The sequence below is a fragment of the Centruroides sculpturatus genome, unplaced genomic scaffold, assembly GCF_000671375.1.
Source record: "Centruroides sculpturatus isolate CEXI.00-Female unplaced genomic scaffold, Cexi_2.0 scaffold404, whole genome shotgun sequence".
Taxonomy (NCBI): Eukaryota; Metazoa; Arthropoda; class Arachnida; order Scorpiones; family Buthidae; genus Centruroides; species Centruroides sculpturatus.
This window is the reverse complement of record NW_019384604.1, coordinates 19465-31944: the sequence shown is the minus strand read 5'-3', so window position 1 is coordinate 31944 and position 12480 is coordinate 19465. Positions and strand designations below refer to the sequence as shown.

Genomic DNA, 12480 nt, shown 5'->3' with positions numbered 1-12480 from the left:
TTCCAAATTCTCCCGTAACCGAAATACAAGCCGGACATTTGCCGGTTTAAAGAAGCGTGGAAATCTCGGGCCGACGGCGGCTTTGGCCTAAGCATTTGCCGACGGAAAGACTAAATTAAGACGGTCTAGCGCCTGAAAATGCCCGGTTCTGGCGTTTTTCCGATTGTCAAAGACCGAAGAGGAAAAGGAGAAAAGGCAACTCACCCGAGTCGTCGACGGAGAAGAGTCCCAGTCCGTCGCCTTCCACCACGGAGTAAGTGACTCGTCCGTCGGGTCCGGGGCCGTCGTCGTCGGTGGCGCTCACCCTCTTGACCCGGGTGCCGGCCGGCGCGTTCTCTCGCACGGCGGCCGAAGCGGCGAAGTCCGGGAATCTGGGGGCGTGGGCGTTCTCGTCCACGTCTTCCACTTCCACCAGCAGCCGGGCGGCGGACGTCAGCGGGGGCGCGCCCCCGTCTCTGGCCTCCACCGTCACGTTGTACAGCTGTCGGCGTTCGAAGTCCAGTCGGTCGCTCAGTCTGACGGCCCCCGTCTCGGGGTCGACCGAGAACTTTCCGTCCGACCCTCCCCGGATCTCGTACTCCACCCTCCCGCCCTCCTCCAGGTCGGGATCGTCGGCCGACAGCACCATGACCACCGCTCCCGGAGGTAGATCTTCTCGCAGCTTGATGCGGAAGAGGGGCAGGGCGAAGCGGGGAGGGTTGTCGTTGACGTCCAGCACGCGCACGGTGACGGTGGCGGAGGAGGAGAGGGGGCGGTCGGGTGACAGGTCCCGCACCGTCATCTTCAGTCGGTACTCGTCCCTCTTCTCCCGGTCCAGGGAAGAACGGACGGTCAGCAGCCCGCTTTCCGCCTCCACTCCGAACTCGTCCACCGGCGTCTCCATTTCGAACCTGAGTTGGGCGTTGGGTCCGGAGTCCTCGTCGGTGGCCCGCAGCCTGACGATGCTGGTTCCGTTGCGGACGTTCTCGGGAACCACCAGGTGGTAGGAGGACTTCTCGAAGACGGGCCGATTGTCGTTGACGTCCAGCACGCGCACGGCGAAGAGCGTGGAGGCGGATTTGGGGGGTTGGCCCAGGTCCCAGACGGTGACATTCAGAACGTACTCGTCTCTCTCTTCTCTGTCTAGGGGAGCGAACACCCCCAGTTTTCCGGTGAACGGGTCGATGCGGAAGCGGCAGTCGTCGTCTCCGGAAGCGATGGCGTACACCAGCCGCCCGTTGTACCCGCGATCGGCGTCCCTGGCCGACAGGTCGGCTACCTCCGACCCCACCGGCAAGCTCTCGTTCACTCGGACCTCGGCCGGCCGGTTGCCGGGAAATTCGGGCGGGTGTCTGTTGCCCCGAAAGGTGGTGGGGGTGGGTTCGGTGACGTCTTCCGGTCGGTTGTTCAGTTCTCCCAGTCTGTTCTGCTCTCGCAGTCTCTCGGCCACGCCCACGTCTCGGCATTCCACCGAAGTCTGGCCGTCGTGCCCGGGTCCTCCCGCTCCGCCCACCACTCTGATCCGGACGGGTACCACGTCGGAAAAATGCTTCCCGTCGGTAGCCGTGACGTTGAGAAGCGCCTGGCGGAACTTCTGCCGGTCCAGGTGGCAGGTGAGAGTCAGAAATCCGGCGGAAGAGTCCAGGGAGAAGCAGGGGTGGGGGCCGGAGGGCACCGTCCGATAGGAGACGGCGCTGCCGGCGTCGAAGTCCACCGCCGAAAGCCGGAGCAGAGGGGTGCCGGGGGGCGCGGCGGAAGAGACGTAGACCTCGCAATCGATCTTCTCGAAGAGGGGTCGGTGGTCGTTGACGTCTCGCAGTCTGATCCTGAGGGAGGTTTCGGTCTGACGGCGGAAGGGGGTGCCCCAGTCGGAAGCTCGTATCTTCAGCAGGTATTGTCGCCTGGTGGTTTCGTAGTCCAGGACATCGGTGGTGGTTATTTTGCCGGTGAACGGGTCGATTCGGAAGGGCACGGGATTGACGTTGGCCAAGCTGTACGAGACGTATCCGTTCTCGCCCCGGTCCGGGTCCTCCGCGTAGGCGGTGTACACCGGGCTGCCCGCCGGTCGGTTTTCGTCCAGATCCACCTCCGCCGAAGTGACGTTGAAGACGGGATCGTTGTCGTTGGCGTCCGAAACTCGGACGGTCACCTGAGCGGTGCCTTTGGCGCGGACGCCTCTGACCGACTTGTCCACGGCGCTGACCACCAGTGTGTGCAGGCTCTTGGTTTCGCGGTCCAGAGGCGCCGATATTCTGACGGCGCCGGTGCGAGAGTCCACCGAGAAGGGGCAATCGTCGTCCTCCCCCTCCACCGAATAGAATATTTCGGAGTTTCGGTCGGAAGGCGCGGCCACCGACACCACCAGGACGGGGGTGCCCACCGGCGCCGTCTCGTCTACGGAAGCTTCGTAATAAGACTGGGGGAAAACGGGAACGCCGTCTCCCGTCTCGGGCAGTTTGGGGCGAATCGTCTGCGTGGAAGACTTGGGGGGCACCCCCGAGTCGGTGGCCCTGACGGTCAGCGAGTACTCGGCGGGAGGTGGTCTTCCGTCAGCTAACAGGTTATACTCCCCTGGTTCGGATCCCGCCACCAGTCTGAAGCGACCTTCCGGGTCGCCCTCCAGCTCCACCCCGGCGATGCGTCCGTGGATTCCCGGATCTTCGTCGGCCACTGTTACCACGGCCAGGATGGAGTCGGGCGCCGTCTGACGCACGACGGGAAAATATCGGATGAAGATCTCCGGCGCGTGCAGGTTGACCGGGACCACTCGTACGCGGACGGTGGCGGAACTGGCCCTGACGTCGCCCGCCCGAAATTTGGGTCCTCGGTCCTCGGCCACCACCAGCAGATCGTAAGAGGATTGTCGTCGGTGGTGCAGGGGGCGCGACAGGCTGATGGCGCCTCGGGTGGGGTGGACGGCGAACTGCAGGGTGGGTTGCAGGAAGCGATAGTAGATTTCTCCGTTGACTCCCAGATCGGGATCGAAGGCGCTGACTCTCAGCAGGCTGCGGTAAGGAGGGGTGTCTTCGGTGACGTTGACTTCGTACTCGGTGGGATAAAAGAGCGGATTGAGATCGTTGGTGTCCAATATTCGGACGTCGACCGCGGTCTGCGCTTTGAGCTTGATCTTCTTTCGGCGAGGGCCGGCGGCCGCCGCCCTAACTTCCAGGCGATAGCGGTCCTGGTATTCTCTGTTGAGCACGGCGTGAAGCCCGGTCCGGGTGCGAATGGCCAAGAAGCAGAAGTCCCCCACCCGGCGAGCTTCGGCCTTGAAAAATCGATCTTTGTCTCCGGAAACGATCTTGAATCTGACGTCCAGGGCCGGGTCCGACACGTACATTCCCATCATCTCTTCGGAAGTGACGTAGGTCTTGGAAACGGAATTTTCCGGGACGGAGGCTCGATAGACGGTCCTGGTGAACCGGGGTCCGTCCCCTCTACTCCGGACCCTCCCCGACAGGACCAGAAGTAGACAGACGACGGTTAAGTAGGCGGTCATAGCTCCGGGTCACATCTTCGGTCACGGACGAATCTGTAAAACGGAAGGAGGAAACGGTGAGAGGCGGAAAGCAGCACCATCGATTTGTTTACGTCGCGAATTCGGCGCATTTCCGGTTCCGGAAGGAGACGAAAACATCGATCGCCCGAAGTCGAACGGAAGTAGTTTCCGACGGAGGACGAAAGGAAGAGCGGTTCCGGTGGAGAAGCCGGAGAAGAAAAAGGAAAGCGAAGGAAGAAAGGGCAACGACCGCCCGAGAAAGACGAGAAATTCGCGCCCGTCTAAGGCGGATCGACGGGAGGAAAAAGAGAAATTTCAGAGACGGCGGGAGCGGAGTTCGGTAGAAAAGAGTCAGTCACCGAAACAGTAGACACGAGCAAATGAGGAGGCGGAATACTACCAAGACCGGGCGAATCGTTCGAGCCTGGGAAAAGTTGCGGAAGCAAAATAAAAGATTCGGTCGATGTGTAGAAGGGAAAACGCAAGCGAAGGGGAAAGCACCGCGTCGATTGTCTTGGAGTGGGAAAATAAATCGTAAGGCTGGGTAGAGGCAAACCGTCAAGTAAGCGAGCGAGCGAACGGCACCTAAAGGATATAAATAAACAGGAAAGAATAAGAAGACCCAAAGATTTAAGTTTAGAGACGGAAGCGGAATTGGCCGGACACGGTCAGACTTTTTTGGATCGACAAAGATTTCCGGCATCCGGCGTGTGGGTTAGCGGTAAGAAGCGGCTCCTCACGCCGTTTCGAGAAAGAAAGATGGCAGTATAAAAGACGATTCCGAGATTTCGTTAAGAATTCTGGAATCTGCAAGGACGGAGCACCAAGGGATTTCTTCCATAAATACGAGTGCATCATTGACAGAGAGGAGTTCGGACAGGCCGCAACGGATAGCGAGACCTTATAATAAATCATAAATACAAACCCGTACCTACGACGAGTGCCGCGGTTACATTTTGGTGGGCGAAAAGATAAACGGGTCGAATGTCGAGAGAGGTAGGAGTCGGTGAATCGACGTATAAACCTTTTCGTAAAATTAAGCTTTTTGCCATTTTATAGTAATTAAAAATATAAAAGCGTTTTTATAACAAATCTCGTAACAGATGGCGCCACACAATTTCATTTTGCTTAAGTTGTTCTTTTAAAATAGAACTCCTAACATCCGGGAAAGTTAGTATTTTCCGCACTTTCCTCTAAAAAACGCAAATTTAATAGGAAAAGGTTTGGCGAGAAAAACATTTCTGACCAAACAAATAATTTAATTTATCATTTAAAAAAGTCTAGTAAATTAAAGAATGAAAAATTTGTTACCAGACCAAGTCAACCAATCGAAGGAACATATTAAAATACGAAAAAAGTGCTTAAGATTCTTATTTGCCGAGTCTTGGGCCGTTTACCAGTCACTTTCCACAATATCGATATACGTCCGCCTTATAATCCGGCCATCCGCAGCCAGAACACGCGCGCCATTAACGGTGGTGTCCGGACCGTCTTTTGTTTTACCATATCGATCCTAACGAAATAATCGACGTAATACCGCGGCGGAAAACTAAGTGGACCTACGGTACAATACCGTATCGAATGTTTTAAAATTAACGGCCTTATGTATTTAATAAACGTGTAAAATCCGGAGACTTAAAGCCGGTGCCGCCATACTTATTCTAGAACGGGAATCCTCCTCCCATCCGAGTAATTACGCGAGTTTTCGGAAATTTACCAGAAAAGTTAATATTTAAGAGAAGGTTAAAATTTCCGAAACACGCCATCGATTTGGATTTACGAAACGCGTGTCGACGGATTGGCATCAATTAAATATCCTATCGTACGTCGATAAGGGCAAATCTCTTTCTAAAGCATTCGACCACGCGGATATCCGTATTCTTCCGGCAAAATTACGTAATTATGGATTCCGAAATTTAATTTTCTGTCGGTTACGCTCATATTTACGCAAACGTAGGCTACTTTTGCGGAGAAAATAAACAAAACTTTCTGGAAAATGTTTACTGGGAAACTTCCGTCTTACCACCTCCGTCGTTCCGTATTTACATCCATCGACCGCTTGGCCCGCTTAATCTAATAATAAGCACCAATTATTTATTTCGACACGGTCGCGACGCCGGCTGCCATTTTTAATCGTATTTTAAATTTATTTCATCTAAAATATACGTTCTCCGTCCCGAATTAGTAGCGGCTTGTCCCCGTTAGCAACGGAGTCGTGCCGGTCACGTGTCTAGTTCCTTTCGGGGGGAATTTTTCAATCGTAATAACGTGATTCCGGTTTGTAATGAAATTTCGTATAGGCTAAAAATTGATATAGGTTATAATTGAGCGGCGCCCGCTGCCCCCAACTTGCCATATTTGCTGTCGAATTCCATTTACCCAACACCGTTCTCGAGAACGAGAAAAAACGGACGGACGACAGTGAGAATTTGTCTACAATTTTTAAAAATTGCAGTCCGATAACCGAGTAACGCCAAAGGTGGACGATACTATAATTTCCGGCTCGTCTTCCTATAATTATACCGCCAGAAATGAAATAAACAGCTTTTAAGTAAAAATTTTATTCTATCTGCCAAACCATAAATAAACAAATGTATTACGAATAATCGAATTTTATTATTTATAAGAACAGAAATAAAATTCTGAATATTACGCTGGGCGAAAAATAATTAAGGATCTCGAATAATAACATGTTTATGAATGTAAATTGTCGTGAAGCTGACGTAATTTTTCGAGATGGTCTTTAGCTTACTTGGTGAAAAGTGTAAGAAATATGATATACTTATTATCGCAGAAAACACGAGAAAATACGTCGATTGTTCCAGCTAAAATAGAATACTAAAGTTTAATTTGGGTATCGGCATCGATTATACGAAAGTGTTGCTCGACAATGGGTCGAACCGCTGTTTGCAACGAACGTGGCAAAAATTTAAAAGAGAATCTTAAACCATAGGCTAGTATAAATTACTTGGTGGTTCGTCGGCCACTTTCATTATTTTGTTTGGTGATTGTTGCTAGAATTTGCATGTACCGATTTCAACAATCGGTAGAAAGTTTATACTATCGTCCTGATTATTTTTACGCTTTTACACTTGTATGCACGGTGTTAAATTTTGCTTCGAATATCTTATTAATTGAGGGAAGAGTTAATTTAAAAAGGCAGCGCGCTCCCACTTTCCGCTATTTTTTAATTTAAATTTTCTAAATCTTGTTAAATAGTTGTATACATAATGTTTATATACAATAAAAGGAATTTTTTAGGTCTCTCTCACTAGTTGGAGTTGCTCTTTGTTTAGTAGTGATGTTCCTGAGCAGTTGGTATTATGCTTTAGCTGCAATGGTTATTGCTGGCTGCATTTATAAATATATTGAATATCGAGGGTAAATATATATAAGATAACTTGGGATGAAATGGATCGCGCTAAGCTTTTAGCCTCGTATTACTTTTCCGCCTCTGTTATATATAACAGAGGAAAAGTATGGCCATCGGTCAAAAATGACCCCCCTCAAGATTTATATATTTTTGGACTTGAAACGTCGAGAAATATAAAAATATCGGGTCTTTTTTTTGTCTAAACATTTCGGGGGTCACGATTTTGTTTATCCTCTTTATTCCCGTACAAAACATACCGGAACTCGCTCGAGAGGGGTCGGACTTAACGAAGATTTTACTCGTTATCGACATTTACAATTTATTTCATTTTTTAAATAAAACTCATCGCTACTACAAGTTTAATTTTAAGATCGATCTGATTTTAAAAAATTGTAAATACTAATAACCAGTAAAATCTTCATTAAGTCCTTGCCCACTGCAGATATGACACACGACCTAGTGTTCCATTATCTACCCACCTCCTCGACCTTTCCCTCCCAAAATTTAATAGCATCGATATCCCTAATATAAAAACCTCCCTAAAAAATTTCAGAAATTTTCGACAAAACACGGGAATTAAGCTTAAAAGTGGGTGAACAAAAGCGTACCCTCCGCGTACACATTGCATATATCCATATGCAATATACAGAAAAACAATCCTAAACTTTTTTTTTTTTTGCATTTCTCGACGTTTCGAGGTGTCTCGAGTTCAAAAATCTCGGGGGAATCATTTTTTGACCGATTTCCATACTTTCCCTCTGCTGAAAAAGTAATACAGCCTGTTATTAAGTATACGCGGAGGAATTTTTGGCGATGTTACGCTGTGGTGTAATATTTTTGTAAAGAAAAGCAAACTTCTTTAAACCAGTGGCCACAACAAAGAAATTAAAGCCACTCCTTTCGAGACAACGGACTTCAAAATGAGTAATATTTATTACCAAATTTCTAGCAAGCGCGTTTGACGTTGGAATATGTGCAAAAGTAAATGACTACGAAATAGAAAATTTGCGGGCTTTATTAACAACCGTCGAGTCAAAAGAGGACTTTTCCGAGGATTTGTTCGGAAGATATACCGTCAAAAGTTTGAAATTTTTCCAACTTCGAGCGCAGCCAATAAAAAGAGTACTGTAATCGATCTTGACCTTCAAATTTTACACAGCATTTCACCGCTTTGTACGGCTTACACGGTACAAAGCGGCGAACCGCTGCCGCAATTTTCGAGAAAATATCAACATTATTTGCCGAATGGCAGCGTGCCAAAAATGGAAAAAGTTTCGAATGGCTTTCGCCCCATTTTGACCACTTCCACTTAAAAGCCTACTACGGTCCAAGTATTGTGTATCGAAATGTGAGATTTTGTAGAACTTCCTTCGGTTACTTTAAAAAGTTACGCACCAAATTTCAGCAAAATCTAAGACGATGGATGGGACGGGCTGCTTTATCGATCGACACGGAATGACCCCGTAGCGAATTTAGTTTGATATATTCGTGTTTAATTAGTTCGATTATGGTAATTGACAAGCGCGCGACTTATTTCACACCGTACGGAAATCGGATACGATCCATTTCACCGTACACCGGTAGCCCGAAATAAACCACCGCGTACTACACGGTTAAACTTAACAAATTGCGACAGAAACTTTTTTCGGCCACCACTACGCCTATAAACTGCAATTTAAGTGTAAAAATAAGTAACGGCGGTCTAAGTTTACGCGATGGAAGCCAGAGTGGGTCTAGTTGTATATAATGCGTACGGGCACTATCGAGTAAGTTTAGAGGGTAACCACTTCCGTAGACGAGGGTTCGTTTCACCTCTACGTTCGAATGAAATAGATCGTTTGACAACATATTTTGAAACGCCAATATCATCACTCCCAATAAATTGGGCGTAAGGTCACCGACATTTCAAAGTATGTTTGCGAATTACGGTCTTTTACCTTCCCGGTAAGTCTCCAGGTTTTGACACCTCCCGAACCCGAGGTAAAAAAGTTCCGCCGGCACGTATGCGTAGGTGCGGGTGTAGTTGTGTCGGCGTGTAATTCGTTTAATATCTCAGAATGGATCAATGATTAAGGGACGGTAGCTAGTATATAAGAGCCATTGATGCTGTTAAATTTTGGTGTTAAGGGTCAAGAGAGTGGAGTCACGCGTCGTATCTCGAATGAGATCGAACTTAATGAAGATTTTATTCGTTATTAACAATTTTTTTTATAAAATTCATCTTTACCCTCAAAATTAAACCTTTGGCCATTCTATAATAATCGATACACGTAATATAAAAGTTTTCGTTACAGATGGCGCCACATACGATTTCGTATACTTAATTTTGTTTTCATTTTAAAAATGCAGTAACCAATTGGATTGGTTGTTGCACTTTTTACAACGTAGTCAATTTAATTTCTCCGTTATAAGTAGTTTGGCTAAAACTTATCCATTTCATTCTCACTTGCTACATTTAAGTATATATACACAAAAGGTTAATATAAATATAGCAATTTTTTAAAAGTGAAGAATAATAGCTTCGTGTCTTCTTTTTTCTAATATAGCTACGCATTTTGTTATTAGTTTAGGACTTATTACACCACGTTTGTTTTTAGAAAACTAGACTCGGACATTTTGATTTCTTACTAAATTCAAACTCCAATATGTACTGTACGTTTCGGTTTCCCCCTCTTCGGCCGGAGTAATACATTTAAAACAATAATATAAAAGACTAGCTGTTACCAGCGACTTGGCCCGCGAAAATTTTGCAAGCAAACCCCATTTATATTCAGTATTTCAACAATCATAATAATTGTTATTTACCGCCGAGAATGATGAGAATTGCCCAGAATCAAACGAAATACAGTATTTTCAATTTGATCAATTTTCTGCAACGTTTACAATCGTTCTATAATCGAACCGATACGCAATAACAAATTCGAATTTAAAACGGTTAGAACATTTTTAAAATCGAAATAGATAAAAATATTTATAACAATGTCTGAAATGTTATTAATTTAATACACCTAAGTACTCGATGTACCTAAGTACCAAATTCACCTCTTTAGGTTAAGCGATTTGCTCTGGGCGATGATGAATCAGTGAGTCATTCAGTCAGTCAGTCAGGACAAGCAATTTTATATATTTAGATTTTTCCTATTAAACGTATTTTCTTTCTTGTAAAATACAATTTTGCAAATTATTAGTATTTTGCCAATTTTTAAATAATTTTTCCAACCCGAAAAGCGCGTATTGCGGTTAGAGTTTACAATAATAAAAAAACCAGCCGGTTACACCCGGCCTTCTCCGGGTTTACGAAGTACTCGTGGCAGTAATTGTTACACCCGGCGTTATTAATCGTAAATTTCAAAAACGTATGCCGTGAAACCCACTTTAGGAACATTATCGGAATGCCTATTAACTACGCGGGAAGTAGCGGTACGTCCCGGTAAATAGGAAAAATTATTAAAACCAACAAATATTTATTGCGACACGGTCACGATTTCGCAATTTTTAATCATATTTTTAATTTATTTAATTTAAAATATACGCTCTCCACCTCAAATTAGTAGTCTTGTCCGTATTATAAATTATACAAAATTTTCGAGCCTATTATTTTTTAAATTTTTTTATTTCTATTTATATTACGCGGTTCTATTTATATTTATATAAAACCCAATCGATATTTTAGCGTGGGACGTACGACGGGTATTATTTAAGTCGGAAGTATTTGAACGTAACCGCAGAGTTTTTGTAGCAATTGGTCCTACGGCCTCCAAGTGTATAGCGTACAAACAAACATTCTCATTCGTTTAGATCAGTGTTACTCAACGGGGGCGATATCGCCCCCGTGTGGGCGTTTTTCCACGTTAAGGGGGCGATTTGTAACAATTTATATTTTAGGGGGCGAAAAACAATTTCTGGGCGATATAGTAAAACATTATATTAAGAATAATTAGATATTTTTTCATTATATCGTACAATAATTAAACAAATAACATTACAATAGTCAATAGTCTATTCAATGCAGTACGAATTTGGCATTAGCCTCGGTCCTCGGCATGGGAATTTTGAAGTGAAGGGGCGATACTACGTAACGGTTTTATTGAAGGGGGCGATACTATGTTGAAGGGGTCGACGATTCGTTAAAGGTTGAGAAACACTGGTGTAGATAAAAAGAAAAAGGTCCGAACAAAGTTTCCCGAAAAACGCGGTGTGACAAGTCCTAAACTAATAGCCAAATACGTAGCTATATTAGAAAGAAAAAGAAATAGGTAAAGAATGTTAATCAGAATATTTGTTAGAGAGCGTTAGGCGAGTTCGGAACAGAGAAGCGCGCGCCATCGTACGAAAAATCGGGCTCTCGATGGTCGAGCGATTAAAACCATCAAAGACTAAAGCAACCGATATCCGATTGGCACCCCCACCGACGGGCCGGGCGCGTGGATAATTTACCAGTTTTCTTCAGACGGGTCTAATAGCGAAATAGGAGCCCCGGTGTTACGTTCTTCCCTTATACAATAAATCCGATTCTATCAAGAACTGGATTCTTAGGCCAAACGAAAATTATTTTAAAAGAACATAAAAGTTAACTGGCAACACCAGGTATACCGTTAGCCTTTTGTGGTAGTTGTTTAATTGTCAGCGCTATCCCGGCACGATCTATTTTTAACCGCGGTTATCGGGTTATCGATGGTAGCGCGTTAGGTAGGTTCTACAGTAAATTCCAATAATAACCGCGGCTAACGATAACGTACGTTAATGAATCGCGTCTTCTAAGTAACACGCTACGTGGGAACCATGGCGTTGAAGGCTCCTCCCGGGCCGCAACGCGGACTCGTCAATTATTTTAGGAAAGTTATATTCGAATTTTAAAAATTACATATTTACTCTATACGTATAAAATACTTGGGTTAAAATCGTCACGAAATAAAAACAGAAACGGCGGCACCGGAAAATCCAGGAATCGTCCCGAAAAGGAGAAGCCCAGCCGACGAAGAAGGGAGATAAGAGCGAAGGGAGCGTGGCCTCTAGCGGTGGGTTCGATGGTGACGAAAATTTCCGTTACGAGTTCGATTTTGAGGGAAACCGAAAATAACGTTTTCTAAGCGACGCGAATAAAAACTGTTTTTAGCAATTAATTAATTTGCGGGGAGGCGTATTTCCAACCAATCCGAACTTAGCTTACGCTACGGAATCCCGAGTTGGAACTAGACAGACCAAGCCGTATCCTACGTATTATTGAAATTTTTCTTACCAGACCAGTTCAAATGGTTGGACGTTTCAAAGCCAGTCTCGTCTGCTTATAAAAATAATGTGTTTTGATGGATAAAAACAGTTGTAAATTCAGTTCTTAAAAATGACACCAACACGCTGGACGTATAGGTCGACTCGAATTGTTTCGGTTACCGCGTTTTCATTCAGAATTTATTGTATTTTTTTCAAATTTTCGCTTATAATATGTACAGAGGAAGATCCAGACTATATTGTAACCAATTTATAATCGACTAACTATCGCACAAAAACTCATCTCTCGTGTCGTATTTTGGGGATTTTGAAAGAGGTGTCTCGCTACCTCCATCGTTGATCCGTAATTAATTACCATCTAACAACTTTCACGAATTCAGCGCCTCACTTTCGAGGACGC

The 12480-nt window shown here is 45.6% G+C and overlaps 1 protein-coding gene across 2 annotated transcripts in view; it reads right to left on the bottom strand.

Moving 5' to 3' along the window:
* LOC111625115 (fat-like cadherin-related tumor suppressor homolog) overlaps positions 1 to 12480 on the bottom strand; it is a 104097-nt gene that overhangs the window by 78728 nt on the left and 12889 nt on the right. For both annotated transcript variants that reach the window (XR_002756685.1, XM_023368151.1), the window contains exon 2: positions 205 to 3511. Coding sequence is in view for 1 of the 2 variants with exons in the window: in XM_023368151.1 (XP_023223919.1) it covers positions 205 to 3478 (3274 nt within the window). In the remaining variant the exon portion in view is untranslated. The remainder of the gene's footprint in view (positions 1 to 204; positions 3512 to 12480) is intronic.